Here is a 24,631-nt window from a genome sequence, read left to right as displayed (position 1 = left end):
GGGGAAACGGGCACTCGAGGGAGGGGGAAACGGGATGATGCGTGGTGTCGTTCTATTGTCCGAGGGCACTCTGGGCAGTTGTCTCTTGCACGCACCGCTGGCGTTTGGTGTTCTCCAGCCTCTGTGTAAGGACCGGATCGAGACGGCTCCTCCTTGCGCTCTGCTTATGTGTGTGCCGATGTGCTCTCTTCTATCTCTCTGTCTCTGTCTCTGTAGTCTCTCCTCTGGTCTCTTCCTGTCTCTCTCTGTCTCTGCTTCTGTGTCTTCTTCTATCTGTGTTGTCTCCTTCCCTTCTGTGCCTTCCCGTGTGTCTTCTGTGTCTTCTCTTGTGTTGTCTTCTGTCACTTCTGTCTTCTTCTTCTGTCTCCCTCTGTCTTCTTCTTCTGTCTCCCACTGTCTTCTCCTGTCTCCCTCTGTCTTCTTCTGTCTCCCATCAGTGCCCCACCATCTTAGTTTATATAGCAAATTACAGAGGGTGGTGACACAAAGGTGGGTTGAACATTAACAAATCAACAAAGAAGGGTAAGACCATTTCTCGAGGAGATTAACAAAATCTCATCTAAGGAAATCTCATCTAAGGAGATCCGCTCAAGGGTGGGGTCCTGTCAGGGTATGAGCTAGTATTCTGCTTAAATAGTTATAGTAAATTTACTTTTAATATTTCTAGCAATGTCATTCTGTATGAGCACAGTAAGAGATATATCAGACTTAAAGTTTGGTTCTTCCTGAGGACATTCACTATATATTCCAGACCACAGTCCTCAGGCCAGGTTAGTCTTCCTAACCCCAGCAGGGTGGGTCCTAGTCTCATTGTTACTTTTGGATCATGACAGCATTTGTCTATGACCATGCTCTCAACTTATAGTTGAATATTGTAGCGCTTTGGCCTGGCCCATTTCGATGCCAGTGTAGCTCACAGCTTGCCCTGGGTCCATTCCGTCCCTTGTCGGGACCTCGCTTTGGGGGTGCTAGGAACTAAGGGCAACTGAGTTGAGAAAGCAGATGCCCGGGAGTAAATATTATTGGAGTTAATCAGCTCCCAAGTTACAAAGCATAACATTAACTGTCTTCCTGTGTCCATACAGAAAGGACATTGCTCTAAGGTAAACTAAGTTCCCTGTGGCAAAGCTAAAAGGACAAACCCCATGTTATCCTACAGGTATATAATGGAACTAGACTTATGTGTATAAAATTGTTTCTTTGAGTAATATCTTATCATGAGGAATGCTTTCCCTTCTAGAATAAGAGAAAAAAAATCTGATGTTGCTATATGGCTGGAACCCCTTAGGAAAAATCTGTTTCTGAGCTGTGAATGGTGTAGTTACCAGGTATCACAGGCTCTATTTGAAGTCTTCAGTAGTTCAGCATGATTTTTTTTATAGTCTTGGTGATATCTCCTAGTGTTTCAGTTCCCGTCCATCATATTCCATTTTTATCACTTCTTTTTTGATGCCAGTACATGGCAAATCACAAATAATCTTACTGCCTTCTTACTGAGAAGAATTATTTGGTTTGATGTATTTGGCATCACTTTTAGTGGTTGGTTTGTCAGATACTGCTAGTTTTTATCAACACTAGCTCATAGATAAAATCGAGTCCGAGTATCATTAGTGATGAGAACCTGTTCCTACCAAGATAGAGTGATGGTTTATGTGAATTTCCAATTGATTTGCATCTTGATATCAAATGCATTGTTTGTTTAGCTTGAAATAAGAAAATCTATTTTTATTTTATTGAAATTTAGGAGGATTTGAAAGCCCAAACAATAGTTTCAAATAACTTCAAATTCCAGATGTGTGTATTTAAATTAATAAGGGTTTTTGTTTTTGCTTTTGATAATTAGAAGGCAGTTGAAATGTGTAATATGTCCTACTCTTAAATGTAAAAATACACATTATGCTGTTATCTTTGGTCTGTGTATTCACACGAATCATACACACACACACACACACACACACACACATATATATATACATATACATATATATGGCATCTGCTTTTTTTTTTTTTTTAATTTTTTATTGAGTCACCATGTGGAAAGTTACAAAGTTTTCAGGTTTAAATCTCAGTTATACAATGCTCGAATACCCATCCCTTCACCAGTGCTCATATTCCACCACCAAGAATCCCAGTATAGCTCCACCCCGCCCCCTCACACCCCAACCCCCCCCACGCCCCTAGCCCCCCCACCCTAAGCCCCCCCGCCTGTGTAACTAATAAATTTCACTTTACTTTCATTTTAATTGCATACAATATTTCAACAAAACTCACTATTATTGTTTGGAGAGTCTCTCCCCTAAAGTCAGACCTGCTGAAAAGGAAGCATTAGATAGGCATCTGCTTTTCATGCAGCCAATCTGGGTTCAATCCCTGGCACCCCGGAGGATGGCCAGGAGTAATTGCTGAGCATAGAGCCAGAAGTAACTCTTAAGCATTGCTGGGTGTGGTACAAAAAAAATAAAGTAAGAGATTAACCTATTTGTCAATGACAAGAGTAAAAAGGAGAATAATCCCTTGCTTTCATTCATCTCAGTTATGGGTAAACTTTTAAAGATGATAGAATAATTATAAAATTTAAATTCTGGCGTAGGCCTAATTGCTAGAGGTTGGTTCACTCATGAATGGAACTTAGATGATCTAATTCTAGTCTGAATGATTTACATTGTTCAATAGACTGAGTTTAAGTTTGTTTGTTTCTGTATTTCTCCCCTTCTTCTAAATCTTTTTTTCTCTTAGGTCTAGAATCACTTAAGACAGTAAATTTAAATATACATAATATAGTAGTTGACAAAGTATTTTTATAAACCGATTCATACTTGTTTTGACTTAAACATTTTAAGAAGGGCCTAAGAGATAATACAGCAGGTAAGGCACATGCCAGGAGTGATGTGCTGGCACAGTCAAGAGTAGGTGTGGTCCTAAAACCAAAAAATATATTTTAATAAATCAATTAGTCTTCCAGAATTTTTAATCTATTTTTCTTTTTTGGTGTGATCTTTAAAATGAAATAAATGCCCTTTAACCACATTTTAATTTTTTTCAGGTTGCTACGGAGTTGATGGAGAGAGTGACTCTATTATGAGTTCAGCTTCTGAAAACTCCACCGAACCTTGGTTTTGTGATGCCTGTAAATGTGGTGTTTCCCCCAGCTGTGAACTGTGCCCCAATCAGGATGGAATTTTCAAGGAGACAGATGCTGGAAGGTTGATCATATAATTGTATTGCATTAATATGTGTGCTTTATAATATATCTGCTTCCAACTATTTATTTATTTATAATTTTCTCAGTTGCACCCTTAATTGCTTCTGTGACTTTTTAGGCATGGAATAATTCATCAGGCGAGTATAATTCAAGATGAGGAGAAGAAAAGTACATTTATTTTCTGTGTTTGCTTTTTTACCCATAATTTTATTTATGAACTTATGATGGGACACATGGCAATTTTATAAGTTGAGTACCAAGGGTTAAATTATTAAATAATTTTAATTGGATCTGGGGCACAAGCTGATGAGTACTCAAATTTGAGTTCAGATTTGTCTGTCTCAGGTATATGTAGAGAGACCTCTCATATGTAGAAGGGAGACGTTTAGTTTGAAGAATTATTAAGCTATCATAAAGAATTACCATAAGACAGAAGAACCCTAAATAATAACCTTAGGACTGAGAGCGAGTATCTAGGGATGGCTGAGCTTGGAAGGCAGACCCCCTTCCTTCAGGTTAGGGCTTAGACATTGGTGGAGAAGTTAGAGCTGCAGTGTACTGGATGATGGAGACATTTGTTTATTTGCCTAGATCAATGCTGGTTTCTTATTGTTGGCAAATAGTTTCTGGGCATAGGATAAAGACTAAACTTGAGCACTGGTATGAAACCTGGAACTTATGTTCAGTGGGTTGCAGAAAAGTGATGTTCCCGATACGCCTGCAAGGTCACCTGAGGGATAGTGCATGTGACTATAGCAGAAACTGGAGAATAGTTTCTTGTCTGCCTCAGCATTGCCTTTTCTTCTCCATTGTCCTCCATTGCTCTCTGAAGAAAATTTTGTATGTTCTCACTGTAATGGAGAGATGTGAAAGGGATTTTGCCCATTATTGAGAAATAATACAGATATTGAAGGGTGGATTTGTGAGATAGTAAATCGATAATTGGCATAAAGACCAATGTTCTATTCACTGTATTCATTCATCTTTATTAACATATCGGAACAGCTGCATAATAGAATTAGCATCTTTCTTTCTTTCTTTTTTTTTTTTATTTGAGTGGGGCCCATATCTGATGGTTCTCAGGGCTTTCCTTCTGGCTCTGTACTAAGGGATCACTCCTAGGCCATGTTCAGGGGACCAGTTGGCGTGCTGCGGATCAAAGCCAGGCTGGCTGCACACAAGGCAAGCTGCCAGCCTGCCGTACTGTCTGTCCAGCCTTTCTTTCATGTTTCGTCCCCACCAGGAGACTGCCATCCGGGATGAGTGATTTAAATGGGTGGTTGCTATCTTTTAGTAAATTTCAGTATTGTCATTTAAAATGTTAGATTTTTTTTAATATGAGCAGCAAGTCAACCCATACAAAGCATTGCAATCATTTCCTATATTTTAACATAGAAGATAAGATGTATTTTTCTCCAGAGATAAAGGATAGGTTTTTATATTTAATGATCTTTACTTTAGAAAAAAAAAAACTTACTCATTTTGGCCTCACTTCATGATCAGATCCTAGAAAATATTGCCCTTCTAGATTTTTGAGGTCTATATCCTGCCTGCACAGTAGAGCTTAGCAAGCTACCCGTGGCGTATTCAATATGCCAAAAACAGTAACAAGTCTCACAATGGAGACATTACTAGTGCCCACTCGAGCAAATCTAGATGAACAACGGGGTGACAGTGATAGTGACAGTTCATAGACTCTACCATGGAATCCTTGAGAATTTTGTAGATGATGTCTTAGGAAAAATAACTAAAAGGGTATTCTTCCTTATTGCCTATCCAATAAATACAGTAAACCAAATGATTTTTGATGCATTGACATGAATCTGTGTTTCTGTCAAAGATACAGATATATTTGGACTGACATTGACCTACAATTAGGGATTTGTTACAGCATTAAAATTGTATACTTTCTGGGGCCAGAACAATAGTATAGAGGTTAGGATGCTTGTCTTGCACTGACCTGGGTTTGGTCCTTGGCACACCATGTGATCACCAGAGCCTCACCAGTACTGATCACTGTGCACAGAGCCAGTAATAAGTCCCGGGTACCACTGGATGTGAATGAATTGCTCCCCTCCACCAAAAAAAAAAAAAAAAAAAAAAACCACCACCACCACCACCACCACAACACTCCAAACTATAAAACCAAAAACCCAAAATCAAAAACAGAACCCCAAAACTGTATGCTTTCAAATTTGTCTAGATTTGAAATCTGTTTTATCAAGTTTGATTCCCTATATTAATCCTAGGCAAGTGTTAATTACCCTCTGTTTGTCTGATTCCTTGGTATATTTGAGAGGATTAAGGGAGATCATTCAGTTAGTACAACTATGGAGCATATTAGTGCTATTAAGTGCTCAATAAACATCTTGTGTTGCTATGGGTCTGCTACTACCACATAATGGTTTTTTATTTTATTTTATTTATTTATTTAATTAATTAATTAATTAATTTGCTTTTTGGGTCACACCTGGCAATGCACAGTGGTTTACTCCTGGCTCTGCTCAGGAATCACCCCTGGCGGTGCTCAGAGGACCATATGGGATGCTGGGAATCGAACCCGGGTTGGCTGCGTGCAGGGCAAATGCCCTACCCGCTGTGCTATCACTCTACCCCTTATTTTATTTTTTTAATTAACAGTATTTTCCTGCTTTCCCTCTAAGATTGGTTGCTTCTTAGTTTAAGCCCTATCAGATGTGGTGCAGTGCTTGTGGAGTATGGGTGGTGTGAGGTATGAGCATTCATGTTGGCATGGTCCAGGAATAGGTTACTCTTCCGTGAGGCTTGGCCCCAAAGTGGGGAGAGCGGCCGTGAGCACGTCGGAGGGTGAGTTCTGGATGTTTTTGGCTTGAAACAGCCTGGTGCAGGGTCAGGCGGCATGGTTATGGCGAGTGTCACGTTATGCTCGTTTCTTGGAGAGAACGACATGCAATCTGGATGGTGGCTGATTATCTGGTGCCAGCCAGGGATGGCTTATGGGCGGGGCGTAACTGCTGAGTTGTCAGAAATAGGGGGATGCGGGCTGAGGATCCCCCGTTTGATGGGGCTTAAACTAATTCCTTTGAACCCAGAATTTTCAGTTACAAAGACCCGCATACCTGGGTTTTCTGAAACGGTTCTACTTTTTTTTTTTTTTTTTTTTTTTTAATTTATTTATTTTTAATTAGAGAATCACCGTGAGGGTACAGTTACAGATTTATACACTTCTGTGCTCACACTTCCCTCATACAAAGTTTGGGAACCCATCCCTTCACCAGTGCCCATTCTCCACCACCCGTAAACCCAGTGTCCCTCCCACCCTCCCCAATCCCATCTCCCCCCCACCCCACCCTGCCACTGTGGCAAGGCATTCCCTTCTGCTTTCTCTCTCTAATTAGCTGTTGTGGTTTGCAACAAAGGTGTTGAGTGGCCGCTGTGCTCAGTCTCTAGCCCTCATTCAGCCCGCAACTCCCTTCCCCCACATGGCCTTCGACTGCAATGTAGTTGGTGATCGCTTCTCTGAGTTGACCTTTCCCCGGAACGTGAGGCCAGCCTCGAAGCCATGGAGTCAACCTCCTGGTACTTATTTCTACAGTTCTTGGGTGTTAGTCTCCCACTCTGTTATTCTATATGCCATAGATGAGTGCAATCTTTCTATGTCTGTCTCTCTCTTTCTGACTCATTTCACTCAGCATGAAACTTTTCATGCCCATCCACTTAACTACAAAATTCTTGACCTCCTTTTTTCTAACAGCTGCATAGTATTCCATTGTATAGATGTACCAAAGTTTCCTCAACCAGTCATCCATTCTGGGGCATTCGGGTTTTTTCCAGATTCTGGCTATTGTAAACAGTGCTGCGATGAACATACATGTGCAGATGTTGTTTCGATTGTACTTTTTTGATTCTCTGGGATATATTCCCAGCAGTGGTATTGCTGGGTCAAACGGTTCTACTTTTTCAAGAGAGTCATTTTAAGCCTTTTTATCATTAGTAATTTGAAAGTTCTTTCAAAAACTGTCAAGAAGTTAAGCTGAGGCTTTAGCCAAGAAGTAGAGCACATGCTTTCCATGCATGAGACCTCGGTGCAGCCCACGCACCAATAAGGACAACTATGATTTTTTTTCTTCTGCTATCATAATTTACAAAAGAACTTAATGTTTTAGTTTATTTGTATTTGTTTGGGTGGGGTAGGTTGGGCTATATTTGGTTCTGTTCACGGCTTATTTCTGGTTCTGCTCTCAAGCATCATACCTGATGGTGTTCAGAGTCCCGACCATATGGGGTGCCAGAGATAGAATCCAGGTTGGTGCCATGCAGAGCAAGTGCTTAGCCCCTGAACTTTCTCTTGGCACTGTAACGTTCCTGAATGAAGGAAAGGAAACCTCTTTACTCTTGAGGTGTACTGAGAGATATCATATTATTTGTGAATCTTTCATTTGCAGTTCTTTCCATCTGGTGCAGTCTGCCAAAAGTTCTTTTATTCTATTTAAACATTTTACTTATGTCTACCACATCGATTAGCTGTAGTAGAAATTAGAGATTTTGATACAGTTTGAAGGATACATTCAACACACACACACACACACACACACAGAGTTAAGATTTGACTGGCTAGCTTCAAATGGAAAACAGAGGGAAAGAGAGAACTATGTTTTGGAAAAAGTGTTTTTGGTGATTTTTGTGTTTTTTGGGTGGGAATGTGCAGGGCAGTTACTGGGCATGGAATCTAAGGCTTCTTACATGCAAAGCATGCCCCTTACCACAGAGCTTTGTCCTTCGCCCCCAAAATGGAACTGCTTTTGAAATTGACTTCTATCACATGGCCTAATTACTCTTTCTTTCCCTTCTTTTTCTAATGGAAGACATATATTCTACATGAAATGAGGTGACTTAATGAGAAAGCTATCAAAACTTCCATCATTAATTTTTTTTAAGAACATTTTACTCTCTTGGAAGGTCTTATAAAATTGATTGTGGTGTATGTAATCCATACTCTAATACTTAAATATAGTGTGCCAGATACCATGCTGCAAGCATTCCACATTATACTATTATATCTTTGAAATTGCTTATGTAGCACTCTGTGCCTTGTAGACATAGCAATTGATTACTAAAAATAAATGAAAATAACATTTTAGAAGTAAATTTGTTTTATGTGTTGTTAAATATATGACATTTAAAAATATTTTGATTGATTAACGTATTCTCATTCTGAAATGAAATTTTTGAGAAGTAACTTTCTATTTAGTGTTTTTTTATTGAAAAATGTGGGTTTGAAAGAATCTAGTGGCAATTTCTCTGTCAGAATAATAACTCTGACCCTTGTTTTTTAGGTGGCTTTGTTTGTTTTCTGCTTTTTGCTTTTTGCTCTTTTTCCCAACTAACATGTGTCATAGCTCTAAGCAAAAATGCATAGTAAAGTAGTAAGGAAGGTTATTCCTTTCTGATTGCTCCATTTTTCTTAATTACAAAATATTAAAACATATACAAGTAGGAAAATGAATACAAAACTGTTCTCGCAGGTGTAAAAAATAAAAAGGATCAAAATTATCTTCACCATTTGGTAGGTTTTTCAGTAAAGACCCAAGTTCATATTCTCATATGAATGGTTGGGAGAAATTGTATACTTGTTGGCCACCGTAAAATAGCAGTTAAAATCAGTAGTACTTGTGTCACTTGAAGTAAAACATTTTAAGCAGGTCAGTGTGAAGCAAGCAGTCAGCTGTTGGGTTTATCAAATATAAACTCTGACAGAGTACAGCAGCTTTTAATACGCCAGTGGAGCATGAAAAACCTCTGTAAATTAAATTGAGAAAGTGTCTGTTTTTTGAAGATGTGTATCTTTATATGAACTCCACGGATGCATTCGGAAGGTTGAAATAGAACATTCTATCAAGAAAATCTCAAATCCTTCGGTTTTCTTCTCTAGAAAAAAAATATTTTTTAATGATTTTTAACTTTTTCCCATTATCTCTAAAATGATTCTTAGGCTTATTCCTTTAAAATTCATAGTATTTCAGAACACAGAACTTTGTAGCAATCATAATTCCAGGGACTATGAGAAAGCAGAATATGCAGCTAATGTATTCACAAGGTTAAGAGAGAGTTGCCATCTGATTTTTACTCTAAATGTTTTGCAGTTTTCAAAATCCATTGGTACTAAAATGTTCAGGATAGTTTTTATTTTATATTTTGATTTCTGGGCCACATTCAGCAGTGCTCAGAGCTTCTTGGTTACAGGGATCACCTGCGTGCTTGACAGATATGTGTGGTGTCAGGGATCTATAATCCTGGTTAGATCATAGCCAAAGCAGCCACATTCAAGGCAGGTGCCTTAACTCTTAGCCCTCTCTCTGGTCCTTGGAGTAGTTTGTAAAACAGAATTAGAATCAACCATTATTTCTTCTTTGTGTCCTCCCAGATTATTGAAACTTCAAACTTTTTTTAAATGTTTTAGCATCTTTAAGACTTTAAAAATTATTGCATGTGGGTGATTGATTATCATGGTAAGCTAATGAATTACATGAATATTCCTTGATGTTTAACTTTTAACTGTTCTGTATAGGCCTCTCACAGTTTTTACATGGGAATAAAGAAAGTCATGGATGCATAACAATAAGCAAGAATTTTACCTGATTACTGCAGAGTTGCTTTTCAGTTCTTTAATTCATATCCTAATTTTAAGAGTGCAGAAAATAGTGAATATTTTTCCATGCATGTGAAAATGATACTTTGTTTCATTTGAAAAGTGAGTTAATGCAAATATATGAGAAAAATGAAGTGTAAAGTGTGACGAAAATTTTGGGGTCGGGGTATGTCCAATGGTGCTCAGGGCTTACTCTTTGTTCAGTGCTCAGGGATCACTCCTGGTGGTGCATGGCGGACAGTGTGGGATGCCAGGGGTCCAACCCCGGTTGGCTGCATGCAAGACCCCCGTACTTATGGTACTATTACTTCAGCCCCATAATTTTAAGTGAAAGGCACCTCTAGTTAAATCTCAGCGTTGGCTAAGCTTCTGGAAAGTGTTACTTAATGATTTTTTTCTGGAACTAAATGATATTCTGTAGGCCTTCATATATTCTTCAGTTATGTGTCTAAGATTTTGATGTCTGACCATAAACTTTTTCAGTAGTTGTTCAAGATGGCTTATATTTTATGCTGATGGGCTTTTTATGAAAGACTTTGAAAGGAAACTTGTATCTTCTTTTCTTATAGATGGGTTCACATTGTTTGTGCCCTATATGTTCCTGGCGTAGCCTTTGGAGATATTGACAAATTACGACCTGTAACACTAACAGAAATGAACTATTCCAAATATGGTGCCAAGGTGAGAGAAAATATTTTTGATTATATGAAACAAAATTTTGATGGTAAATTTTGACTTGTTGATGTACATTTTTAAAAGCTAATACCATTATTGAATGATATTAGTAATGCTTATTAGTAATTGTGCTATTTCTAGAGCATTTAGTACTAAAATTTTTCTTTTTGATAGTAATTTACACAGAAAACCAATAATGTACACATTCTTCTATGTATTCTTAATTTTGAATCTCCAGTGAAGTAAAGTGGTAATTGATAATAATTGGTTTCCTTAGCGTGCAGCATGCTGCTTAGTATATACTGATTTTTCAGATTCAGTGCTTCTCATTTCTTTATTTCCTAGAACCAATACTTATTTTTGATTAGGTAGATTATATAGAAATTAAATTTCTAGCTTTTATTTTGAAGTGGAAACTTATCAAAATTATGAGAAAGAGTATAAGAAGCATTTGTTATTTACTTGCTATTATTCAGGTTTCAAGGTCTGACTTTTTCTGTCTGAAGACAGAATCTGCCAAGCTCACTGTTTCACAGCTCCCTCCCCAACACTTCCCCCCCACACTCACTTCCTGCACCCCTACTCTCTTTTTCTCCTCCCCCTCTTTCCCTTCCCCGCCCCACCCCCCAGCCCCACCCCATGCTAGAATGAATCCAGAGGCAGGTAGTAGTAGCTTCAGTGCAACTGTGGGGTGGCTTCTGTTTACTTTGTATGAAGAAGGTAGATTTCTAGTGGGGAAACTAAGTAATTTTCTTTCTCTGTAGCCTATTGAGCTATCTCTTTGGTCAGGAGATCTTTGAATATTTTGAATAATATCTATGACATTAAAGATGGTGGAGAATTTACAGATTTCTGGAAAATTTTGACATTGGTAGTTCAGAAATTTGAAATTCAGTTTCTGATGTTGCATCTGTTTCTTAATTGAGCTGTTGCCCACCTAACTTGTTGACTGTCCAGTCTGTTATTCTCTACACTCTTTTCAATTTTTCTTGGACTTTAGTTCAGTTAATTTTTAATTGAGGTATCTGCACCTTCCTCTTAGCTATAGCACCTAAGGAGGAAAACAAGCCCAAGTATTTAATTTACTTTTCTGATATCTTGGTAATTCTACAGTATATTGTCCTTCTTTGATGACTTGGAGATACAGTTATAAAAAAAAGTTCATATTCTCTAGTTGAGTGGCAGTAAACAAATTACTTTCTCCACTATTACTTAGAAATGGAAGTTGATGCTTTAGTCATTTTCAAATAGGCATACATTATTATTATAAGTGTAAATATGGCATCATATATATCAGTAACTAAAGTCAGTAGACACGTCTAGACTAAAGAATCATTAATTGTAGTATTGTCAGCAGATACTTTCATCATCACTTGCTTTTATTTTGAATTATTTTGAGAAATAGAGTAAAATATGTGTGCGTGTGTACGCATGCGTATTAGCTTTTATGTAAAATAAAAAACAGTATAGTAGAATATAAGTTGGGTAGCTCTTCTAGACCAGGGCTTCTTAAACTGTTTTTATTCACTATTCTTATTCTCCTGAAAAATGCAGTATGGGCAAGTGCTGCCTGAAGCATTTTGGATTCATTATGCATTTGATTTTTTTAAAATTTTGTTCAAATTATTTTTAAAATTTCTAATTTATTTTTACTTATTAAAAAAAATTGAATCACAGTGAAGTACACAGTTACAAGTTGTTCGTGATTGGGTTCCAACCATATAATGTTCCAACACCTGCACCCGTCTCTTCATCAGTGTATGTTTCCCACACTAGTGTCATGGTTTTCCTCCTCTCACCCACCTCCGTGGCAGGCACTGTTCTCTCTCTCTCTCTCTCTCTCTCTCTCTCTCTCTCTCTCTCTCTCTCTCTCTCTCTCTCTCTCGTTCTCTCTCTCTCCCCCTCTTTCTCCCTCTCTCTCTCCCCCCCTGTTTCTATCCCCCCCTCCTCTCTCCCCTCCCTTTTGGGTATTATGATTTGCAATACAAATACTGAAAAAATATCATGTATATCCCTTTAACCTACTTTCAATACTTAGTTCTTGTCCAGAGTGATCATTTCTAACTATTATTGTCATACTGTCATACTTTTGCATCCTAACCACCCTTTTCCCCTCACACACTTGTGGCAAGCTTCCAACCACTGATCAATCTTCCTGGCTCCTGTTTTTTTGGCCTTTGATAGTAGTCTCATACTATATATTTTTTATATCCCGCAAGTAAGTGCAGTCATTTTATGTGTCCCTGTCCTCTGACTCATTTCACTCAGCATAATACTCTCCATGTCCATCATTTATAAGCAAGACATTTGATTTTGATGTAGTTTTCGGTCATTGTACATTAGAAACCATTTAATGTTGCCAGTTTTTTGTGGGTCCTACTTTAAATTATGTGACTCCACATGGGGTTCTTTAACGGAGTTTCAGAAGCTACACTTGAGACCGTGTTATCTCTCTCATTCCTAATCCAGATTAGTTTCCCCTCTATATGCTCACTCATTTAGTTCCCTAGCATTTTGAATGACTTAGGCAAGTGAAGAAGTTCTGTTTTTAGTTGTTATATTGTTTTATCACCTTTTTATAAAATTTTATGAACTGTGTTGTTAGAAAATTTGTCTTTGTATTCACTTTGAAATTCCTTGTTCAGTTTCATCATTTAATTACTGAGGGATATAGTCTAAACGATTTGATTCTGTTTACAATATTGGCATTTAATTTCGTTTATTGTTTTTTCCTTCCTTTTGTCCTCTCTCTCATTCTTTCTCCTTTTCTTATTTCATGTTTAGATTACTATTCCTGAATATTTCATATACTGTACATTGTACTATAATCTGGTGCTGTCTCTCTAGAAGGAGAGTCAGTCTTACAATGTTAAAGTGGTATTTCTAATGACTGGAGACTTTTGTTTATCTTCTGTATGTTTCTAATTAATTTTGTTGTTCTTACTATCTTTTGTTGATCTTTCACATTTTAACACTTAAAGAGTCCTGTTACCAAAGCAGTTTGTGCGATACTAGATTTTTTTTCTCTCTGTAGTTAAGAGAGTTAAGAATTAAGATTGGGGGCCGGAGCAATAGCACCGCAGGTAGGGCGTTTGCCTTGCATGCGGCCGACCCGGGTTCGGTCCCCGGCATCCCATATGGTCCCCCCAAGCACCGCCAGGAGTAGTTCCTGAGTGCAAAGCCAGGAGTAACCCCTGAGCATCGCTGGGTGTGACCCCTCCAAAAAAAAGCAAAAAAAGAAATTACTATTGGGAGGGCGCTGTTGGCATAGTTTCAGCAGTTTATGGTTTCAGGTAGGTGAAATATCAATGAAGTTAAGACGTCCACTTTGCTTGTAGCCAACCCTGGTTTGAGTCCCTGGCACCACATATGTTCCCCCAAGCACACTCCTGCATGTAGAGCCAGGCATAGTTCAGAGCACCGCCTGGTATGGCCTAAAATCAAAACTAAACAAAACAGAACACCATTAAAAGTGTCAATAGTTTATGATTTCATTTTTATAGTTTTTTGCTCTGTATACAAAAGTTTATACAAAGAAAGATACAACTGGTAAAGCACTTGCTTTGCATGTGGCCAACCTGTGTTCAATCCCTAGCAACTGGTATGTTTCCCTGGCCTGCCAGGAATAATCCCCCAAAGAAGAGTCAAGAGTTAGCCCTGGTCATCATCGGGTATGGCCTGAACCACAAACAAAAGCATATATTGTACTGAGAGCACCAAATTGTTGACTTAAAATTACTTATAATTCTGGTGACCAGAATGATAGTATAGTGGGTAGGATGTTTGGCTTGCTTATGACTAACACTGCCTCAATATCTAGGGCCCCCATATGGCCCTTTGAGCCCTGCTGGGAGTGACCCCTGAGTGCAGAGCCAGGAGTAAGCCCTGAGCTCTGCTGGGTATGGCCACCAAGGAAAAATAAACAAATACTTTGAATTTTCTTAAATTATGTAAGTAGTGCATAGATTCTTTTAATTGCAAGGCATAGATGTTTTGACGAATTTTCCGTGGCTTTTTATTCGTGTTCTTCCATTTACCAAGTATATTGCTTGTCATTGAGTTTAAAGGTTAAGAGTATAGACTTTAACGTAAGATCACCCTGATTTGAATACTGATTCGTAGATAATTTTTTGTGTTATTTTGAGCAGATCAAAAATTTTGTTTCACCTCAGTTTTTTCATGTAAATTGGGAAAATTATAGTGCAATTTCCACATTTTGATGCAGAATCAGGTATCACAGTTACATATGTTAACTATTATATTTAAAGAATGCTTATATTAGTTCGCAGTACATAGTCCTTGGATAATATTACCATCATTGTATACCTGGATTTTGGGCATAATTTACAGAAGATCGTTGTGTTTTTTTTTTTTTCATATAAAATTGTATTTTGCCTCGACTGTTTCTTATACTAACGGATTATTGCCTCACTCTTTGTGTTTGTGGAAATTCTGTGGTAAATGGAGTCTGTGATCTGGAAATATCTTCACTGAGAAAATGTTATTCCATTTCAGGAGTGTAGCTTCTGTGAAGACCCTCGTTTTGCAAGAACTGGAGTTTGCATCAGCTGTGATGCAGGGATGTGCAGAGCATATTTCCATGTAACCTGTGCCCAGAAGGAAGGTCTGCTTTCAGAGGCAGCCGCTGAAGAGGTAGATAGGACTTTGTTTTCATTCATCTACTAATTTATTTTCTGGGGTCCTCTCCAGCAGGAACCTGGGGGACACCCCCTAGGATATTTGGTCTGTTAGCAATGCTAGACCTGAAGGTCAGGACTAGTGACGTGGTGCTGTGGGCCACCACGCCTATAGGGGTTTTGTGTTTTTGTTTTTTGGGGGCACATTCCGTGATGCCCAGGGCTTACTACTGACTCTGCACTCAGGAATCACTCCTGGAGGTGCTCAGGGCACCTTATAGGATGTCTTGGGATCGAACCTAGATTAGCTGCATACAAAGCAAGCACCTTATCTGCTGTACTAGCCCTCTGGCCCCAGGCTATAGGTTTTAATTTTAACTCAGACATGGTGAAAATTTTTGTAAAACTTACTTTGATTTGGTGTTGCCTATAACGTGTATGTATTGTAGCAGAAACTTCATTTTATGTTTAATGTTTTTGCCTAGCTCTGTGGTCTAAACCTTGAGTAAACAAGTGCAGAAGTCTTTTTAGTCTTAAGGCTAGAGATTTAGAAAATGTTAAAATTTTGATAGTGAGATCTGACATATGAAATGGAACATAGTTCAAAGTGCTTCAAAGCGTTAAAATCTATCTGCATAATTTTCGTATTGTGTATTTTTTTTAAACGCGAATCTGAACTTGTATATAGGTAATCTTGCTTTGTTTAATAAAATCATTATCTTGGTGTAGTAAATGTGCCCACCAAAGCAATAAATGGTAATAAAATTGTAACCATGTTACCTAAACTATAAAAAATCAAAAACAAACAAAAAAAACATTGCCCTGTCCTTAATATCTGTATTTTTATCTTCTTATAGTTATTTTTCTTGTTTTTACACTTGCCTTTTGCCCAGTTACTTCCTGTCAGCCTCCTCTTTTCCCTCTATTATTTCTGTACAAATCTGGGTCAGAGGTGTTAGATACATCACCCCCTACTCAATCTTCTATTTTTTTGTGGGTGGAGGGGAAAAGGGAGTTGGGGGGCATACCTGATGTGCTCAAGGGTTATTCCTGGCTTTACTCCTTGTAGTTATTTCTGATTCTTTAATTTTTCTCCTAGCTTTACTGACTTTAAGCAATTCATTAGTCCTTTATAGTTTGTTTTGTGTACTCAATAGTTTTTTATGGGATCCATGAAGTTAAAAATCTTCAAAACAATATAAAATCGGGGTTCTGGAGTGATAGTACAGCGGGGAGGGTGTTTGCTTTGCACATCACTGACCTGGGTTTAACCCCCCTCTGCCCATCTGGTCCCCTGAGCACCACCAGGAGTAATTCCTGAGTTCAGAGCCAGGAGCACACATTTCGGAGTGTGACCCAAAAAGAAAAAAAAAAAAGTACAGACTTTTTCTTTTTTATTTTTAATTCTTTTATAAGCAGTGTGATTTTCAGAGATTATATAGCATATCAACACTAATATTGAATATGGAAACAGTTTTGATAATCCAACTACTTTTTATTTTTGCTATTAAAATCATTAAAACTTTTTTTATATATTTGAAAAATGTACCACTTTGTCACTAAATTTTTCTCTGTGTAAATTATAGTAAATTTTAATAAAAATGATTTATTTTAAACATATAATGGATTTATTTTTATAGTACATATCTTTAATATTCTTCAGTTTTATTATCTCATGCAGCAACTGTATCAGTAACATGCTCTTTGGGGGTTTTCAGTAATTTTTAAGATTTTAAAAGGAGTCGTGTAAACAAGTTTTGTTAATTCCATAAGTTTTATATAGGCAGGGAATTGAGAGTGCTTAGTAATTCTTACTTGTATATTCATAATGGCTTTATGGTGACATCTAAATCTCTTCTGATTATATTTCTTTTTGGGTCAGTTTTTAGTATCATGTATACATGTTCATTGTATTTGACTTATACCATTTGTCTTATAAATAGGAAGTAAGTGAAAAGGATAATCTGATGAAGATTATTTATTGAGGAAATTTTGAGAAATTTTATGAATGTATTTTACGAATCTACATATTTTTAGCAGTTTCATTTTGTATACCTATATCAGTTTCTGTACTAGTGTCTTCTCTAATGAGTTGTACTATAATGAAGAGTACTGGGTGCACACAGCATTTTTTTTTTGAAATTTTTTATTAGTGAAATACCATGTGTCCAAACAGTGATAACTAGATTTGGAATGTGGTACAGTTGTAGACTTACAAACTTTCTTGCTTGCGTTTCAGTTATATAATGATTAAGTACCCATCCTTCCACCAATGCCCATTCTCTACCACCAATGATCCCAGTATCCCTCCCACTATCCCCACCCATGACCCCCAACCCCACCCTGCCTCTGTGGCAGGCCATTCCCTTTTGCTCTCTCTCTCCTTTTGGGTGAAGTGGTTTGCAATAGAGGTATTGAGTGGCCATTGTGTTCGGTCTATAGTCTACTTTCAGCACTCATCTCCCATCCCGAGTGATCCTCCAAACCCCCTTTACTTGATGTTCCCTTCTCTATCTGGGCTGCCTTTTCCCCCAGCAGTGGAGCAAACTTCCTGGTATTTATGTCAACTATTCTAGGGTGTTAGTCTTCCATCCTGTTATTTTATAGTCCACAGATGAGTGCAGTCTTTCTATGTCTGTCCCTCTCAGAAAATTTCTGACTCATTTCACTTAGCATGATACTTTACATGTTGATCCACTTGTATGCAAATTTCATGACTTCATCTTTTCTAACCACTGCATAGTATTCCATTGTGTAGATGTGCCAAAATTACTTTAACCAGTCATCTGTTCTCAAGCACTCCGGGTTTTTCTAGATTCTGGCTATTGTAAACAGTGCTGCAATGAACATACAAGTTCAGATGTCATTTTGACTATACTTTTTGGCTCTCCGGGATATATTCCCAGAAGTGGTATTGCTGGGTCAAATGGGAGCTCAATTTCTAATTTTTTGAGAAGCGTCCATACTGTTTTCCCAAAGGGCTGAACCGGTTGGCATTCCCACCAACAGTGAAGGAGGATCCCTTTCTCCCCACATCCATGCCAACATTGGTTGTTTTTGTTCTTTTGGAGTGTGCTAGTCTCTGTTGTGTGTGGTGGTATCTCATAGTTGTTTTGATCTGCATCTCCCTGATGATTGGTGATGAAGAGCATTTTTTATGTGCCTTTTGGCCATTTGTATTTCTTCCTTGAGAAAGTTTCTGTTCATTTCATCGCCCCATTTTTTGATAGGGTTGGCAGTTTTCTTCTTGTAAATTTCAACCAGTGCCTTATATACCCTTGATATCAACCCCTTGTTAGATGGGTATTAGGTGAATATCCTTTCTCATTCTGTAGATTGTCTTTGTATTTTGGTCACTGTATCTTTTAAGGTGCAGAAGCTTCTTAGTTTAATATAATCTCATTTGCTTATCTCTTTTTCCACTTGGTTGGTCAATGGCGTCTTATCTTTGAAGATACCTTTATCTTCAATATCCTGGAAGGTTTTGCCAAGCTTCTTCAATGTACCTAATGGATTCTGGTCTGATGTTGAGGTCTTTAATCCATTTTGGTTTGATTTTGTACAAGGTGTCAGGTCAAGTTCTAAGCCCATATTTTTGCATGTGGTTGTCCAGTTATGTCAGCACCATTTGCTAAAGAGGCTTTCTTTGCTCCACTTCACATTTCTTGCTCCCTTATCAAAGATTAGATGTTCATACATTTGGGATTGAGTATAAGGATATTCCACCCTGTTCATTAGTCTGCAGCTCTGCTTTGGTTCTAGTACCATGCTGTTTTAATTGTTACTGCTTTGTAGTAGTGCATTTTGAAGTTGGGAAGGGTGATTCCTCCCATCTTCTTCCCAAGAATTGCTTTAGCTATTCTTGGAGGTTTTTTGTTCCACATGAATTTCAGGAGTGTTTGACACATTTCTTTGAAGAATGTCATGGGTATCCTTATAGGGATCGCATTGAATCTGTATAATGCTTTGGGGAGTGCTGCCATTTTGACCATGTTAATTCTCTCAATCCATGAGCAGGGGACATGTTTCCATTTCCTCATGTCCTCTTTTATTTCTTGGAGTAGCGTTTTGTAGTTTTCTTAACTATATAACTCTTCCTGTTTCTTTTACCTGCCTTTCCATTGAGGCACCATGATGTACAAAGTTACTCATAGTTGAGTTTCAGTTCTTTGGTGGTCCAACACCAGTCCCATCACCATGTCAACTTGTTCTCCACCAGTGTCCCTAACTTCCCTCCCATATCTCTGCCCATCTCGACAGGCACATTTTTAAGGTCAGTTGTTTCAGTTTGGATCTCATGCTTTCAGTGTTGTTGGCTGCGTGTTTAAAGATATCCCCCACCTCTATGCCACCAGTGTGCCTGAGGCCCCTGCTCCCTGCCTCTTTACTTCCTGTCAGTCTTCTCATACTCCCTAACCCCCTTAATTTCTTTCTTTCTCTATTGTTTTGTTTCAGTAATGTAGGACTAAGGGTATCCACATTTGATAATTTTCATTCCTTTTCATGTAATTTTATATACCACTGAAAAGTATTTGTACTTCTAACTCCAGTTAACATAGTGTCCTCTAGTTCTCTCCAAGTTGCAGTGAATTGTAAGATTTCATCATTTCTTGTAGCTGCATACTATTCCATTGTATGTATATGCTGCTTGGTTCTTATCCACTCATCTGTTTTTGGACACATAAGTTACTTTCATATTCTAGCTGTTGTGTTAAGTGCTGCAATGAATAGTGGTGTGCCTGTGAGTGTTTTTATGTCCTTAGGTAATGTAACAAGAAGTGGAATTGTTGGGTCATGTGGCAGCTCTGTTCTTACTTTGTCTTTTGAACCACCGTCTAAAATTATGATTTTTAGACTTCCGAATCAGAGTCTAAGTATAATGATTGCTATTTACCTTTTCTTTTCATCTCTCATCATAATTAGAAAGTAACTTCTAAGGATAGAGGTTTTCTGTTCTCTCGTGGTTGGTTTTTTGGGCCACACCTGGTGGTGCCTAGTGCTTACTCTAAGCTCTTTGTTCCAGGGTCGCTCCTGATGGTGCTGTGGTGACCATATGTGGTGCCGAGGATTGAACCTGAGTCACCCACATGCAGGACAAGTGCCCTGTTTACTGTACTGTCTCTCTGACTCCGTCTCTCTCTCTCTCTCTCTCTCTCTCTCTCTCTCATTATTATTATTATTAAATTGTTTTACTTAACCTTCAGTGATTGAAGGGCTGACTCTCTTCTATCAGTCAGCTTTTATTTGAGCAGCAGGCTGTTTTAACATTTCAAGTCTTTGGTGGGAATGAGATGGGTGTAAGATTTAATTAAAAGACTAATTCTAGGTCTGGAGATGTAATCCCGGGTGCTTGCCTTGCACAATGACCTGGATTCTATCCCTGGTACCACATATCCACTGAGCACTGACAGATGTGATCCTAGGGTGCAGAGCCAGGAGTAAGCCCTGAGCACTGCTGGGTGTGACCCAAAAATGAAAGAAAAGGAAAAAAAAGAGAACTTACTTTTTGTAGGGATTCTTCCAGAGGTAATATATATATAAATATATTTATATATATATATTTATATATATAAATAAATATATTTATTAAAAAACATAAATATTTATGTTTTTTAATAAATATGTTATTATTTTTGGATTAAATGTATTTTGTATCACTGTCTGATTTGGGTGTCTGACAAATAGCCACATAGCCTGATTTTTTTCTGCTTCATAAAGACTCTAATTAAAATAGTGAATTTGGAATATTCAAACTAAGTTTAAGGAAATATGTAATAAAAATACAGGCAGGTCTGGAGAGATAATGAAACTTGTAGGGCACTTTGCCATGCATGCTGCCAACCTGGGTTCTATCCCTGGCATCTCAAGCAGTCCTCCAAGTGCCACCAGGACTAACTCCTGAGCTCAGAGCCAGACATAACCCCAAACAAAACAAAAATGTAGATGGTTTATCAATTTAAGCACAGAGCTAAATATTAATGCTTTTCTAGATAAGACTGGTAATGGATAAGCTTCAGTTACTTTAATGCATGAAGTTAAAAAATCAAACTAAAAATCAATACTTTAAAAATTTGTATAATTAGTGAATCATACATATGTTTATGCCTGAAAGAAATAGTATGTCTTTTTAAATTTTATTTTTATTGTCAGTTTCTTATTCTATTTTTTAAATTTAATTTTATTTTATTAATTTTTTTTTAATAAAACTGTGAGATAGAATTACAGGCATACACTTTCATGATTATGTTTCAGTCATACAGTGGTCAAGTACCCATCCCTCCACCAGTGCCCATTCTCCACCACCAATGTTCCTAGTATCCCCCCGCGACTCCCCTCCTCAGCACCCCCTTATCCCCTCCCTGCCCCTCGCTGCCTCTCTGGCAGGCACATTCCATTTTACTCTCTCTCTCCTTTTGGGTATTATGGTTTATAGTACAGGTAATAAGTGGCCATCATATTCAGTTTATAGTCTGCTTTCAGCATGCATCTCCCATCCAAAGCGAGAGCCCTCCAAGCATCCTTTGCTTGGTCCCTTCTCTATTTCAGCTGTCTTTTCCCCCAGCATGTGAGGTCTTTGCCAGCTTTTTAAATAATCTTACCAGACAGAGAAGGGGACACCAAGTAAAATGTGATTGGAGATCCCGCGTGGGAAGGGAGATGCGTGCTGAAAGTAGACTAGAGACTGAACACAGTGGCCACTCAGTACCCCTATTGCAAACCACAACACCCAATTGGAGAGAGAGAGACCAAAACAGAATACCCTGCCACAGAGGCAGGGTGGGGTTGGGGGGAGATGAGATTGGGGGGTGGGAGGGATACTGGGTTTATTGGTGGTGGAGATGGGCACTGGTGGAGGGATGTGTTTGCGAACATTGTATGAGGGAAAAACAAGCTCGAAAATGTGTGAATCTGTATCTGTACCCTCATGGTGATTCACTAATTGAAGAATAAAATTAAAATTAAAAAAAAAGAAATATTGGAGGTATAAAATACTTTCTGGGAAATGTACACTAGTGACTAGGTATTGGAACACTGCATGACTGAAACCTTACTATAAACAGCTTTGTAACCCTGTAGCTCACAGTGAATCAATTAAAAAGATAAAATAAAATATGATCAGTATTTTCATAAGCAAAAATAAAAATCTTAACATAAATAATCATTGCCCTATGTCTTGATCATATCTGATGACAAAGGATACTTTTCTTGCCATTAGCTATTATTTTTGTCATCTAGTTGGTGAGATAAGGAGGAATCTACTGAAGTGATTTATTAATGTGGCCAAAGAGAACTAGGAGGATGATCTCTTGAGTGTTTCAGAGAGGGAATAAGCAATTGTGTCAAATTAATAGGATTCTGATTGAGCAATTGATTTGGACAAAATAGTGGTCATTAATTCTTGTGGCCAGAAATTACTGATGTATTCATAGTAGTAATGAAAATTTGGTTATGAAATGGAATAATTGTTGTATTTATTTTTTCTCAAGAGGAATTCAGAACAGCATATAGGAACTCAAAGGGGGAACTTTTAAAGTTTTTAAAGATGGTATCTTTGATGTTTTGCTTCTTGAAGTGCTGAAGAGTTTAGTTGAGAGAAAAATGCAGGAGAGAGGTAGTTTTGCCAGAGAAAAGAAGAGGTGGGATCTACTGTGCAAGCAAGTTAAGTTAAACTTAGATAGGTGCATTGGGCAGATTATCCCTAGCAATAGAGTAGGAAGAGGATGTGAGTATGTGTGGAGGGAGTTTGATTTATCTGGTATTTGAAAAAGTGGAAAGTTTTCATTTTGTTGCTTTATTAAAAGGTTTCCTTCCTAACCCTTTTCAGAGACTTTCTAGGTTTCCAACACTCACCTGCCAGTCAACAGTCAGTAGAGATATTGATGACTTGAATGAAGAGATCAGTGATGTTTAAGTTGTTTGAGTCTTAGAAGAGTGACCAGGAAAAATAAAAGGCAATACTCAGAGAATATTTTACGATTTGAATTATGGGGAGAATGCAGAGTCTAGGAACAGTCATGCATAGCAATTAGGTGACAGAAGTGAAATAAAGAAGACCGCTGAAAATGTTATAATTGAAATTAATGTGTTACATTCTCAGTTCTTTGTTGTTTTTAGTTCTTCTGGTTTCAATACACTTTTTATTCTGTTATGATTTTAAATATTTATATTTAAAACATTTTGTATTGAGGTTTTTTTTTTATAAAAGTGCTTATATTTTAGGGGAATGATTTTATATCTTTGTGAAATACATGTTACCACACTCTCCATCATTTCAACACCAGGATCTCTTCACTGTGGTCCATTGACCTTTTTGCTCTTGGCCATTCATTCTCCTTCCCTCCTCCTCTAGGAACTTGAGCTTTTTGTCAGAGTTTGTTTTCAGTAGATTTTGTCTAGTCCCTTACTTGGGAATATGAGAAAGATCATCTAATACTTGTCCTTTTCCTTGCTTATTTTACCTAGTTTGACTCCCTACAGTTTGTCTGTTGTTGCAGAAAGGCAGATACCTACTGAATGGGAGAAAATACACACACACTATACATTTGACAAAGAGTTAATATTCTAAGATAAATAGGGATGTCGAGATACTATGAGGAAACAAACAACTAGGGCCAGAGATTGTTCAGAAAGCTGGAGAAATGGTTGTATACACAGGAGGCTCAGATTTGATCTCTGGAACCACATACTTACCCAAGCCCCAAGCCAAGAGTAACCCCTAAACACTGCCAGATGTGCCTTTCTACTCTGCAAAACAAAACATAGTATGTCACCAAGATTTAAAACATGGCATGAAGGAATTAATATTGTGTATGTGTTAATGCAATCATCTTACCTACTTTTTTATATTTTTTTATATCCATATGAAGAAATTAATAATAGGTTCACTTTAATAATGAGTTAACTGAGATCCTGAAATGTTTGGAAACTTGTTTGCAACGGTGGAAGCTGTAAATAGTGAAGCCAAGATTTGTTCGTAGGTTTATACATTTTCAAATTCTGTGATCTTATCAATAATGCTATTTACTATGGCATCTATATATCTCACGTTACAAAATTTATGCATGTGTATAGATATACATATAAATTTATATAGCAATATTAAGAAAGCCTTCTAATTAAAGACTATAGAAAATTGTATTCTATTTTGCCATTCTAATCTAATTGTTCTTTTTAGGATTACCATTTCTTTTTGGATTATGAGATCTGATTTTGCTGACATAATCTTACCTTTTACTCTTAGATAAAAATAATGTAGCTGAAATACTTTATGACTGAAATCTAATCATGAACAGCTTTGTAAGGGTCTATCTCACAGTGATTCAATAAAAAAGTAAAAAAAAAAACTTAAATAAAATAAAAAAGATTGGGGCTGGAGTGATAGCACAGCGGGTAGGGCGTTTGCCTTGCACGCGTCCGACCCGGGTTCAAATCCCAGCATCCCATATGGTCCCCTGAGCACGGCCAGGGGTGATTCCTGAGTGCAGAGCC

The 24,631-nt window shown here is 37.7% G+C and overlaps 1 protein-coding gene across 6 annotated transcripts in view; it reads left to right on the top strand.

The window, feature by feature from the left end:
- The window catches only part of PHF14 (PHD finger protein 14), a 189,608-nt gene that overhangs the window by 27,498 nt on the left and 137,479 nt on the right, over positions 1–24,631 (top strand). For all 6 annotated transcript variants that reach the window (XM_055147149.1, XM_055118864.1, XM_055146003.1 and 3 more), the window contains exons 5-7: positions 3,044–3,203; positions 10,400–10,511; positions 15,021–15,158. In XM_055147149.1, coding sequence (XP_055003124.1) covers positions 3,044–3,203; positions 10,400–10,511; positions 15,021–15,158 — 410 coding nt within the window. The remainder of the gene's footprint in view (positions 1–3,043; positions 3,204–10,399; positions 10,512–15,020; positions 15,159–24,631) is intronic.

This window comes from Sorex araneus, chromosome 1, assembly GCF_027595985.1.
Source record: "Sorex araneus isolate mSorAra2 chromosome 1, mSorAra2.pri, whole genome shotgun sequence".
Classification (NCBI taxonomy): domain Eukaryota; kingdom Metazoa; phylum Chordata; class Mammalia; order Eulipotyphla; family Soricidae; genus Sorex; species Sorex araneus.
Note: the sequence above shows the minus strand (reverse complement) of the source record. Positions and strands in the feature narration are given on the sequence as shown.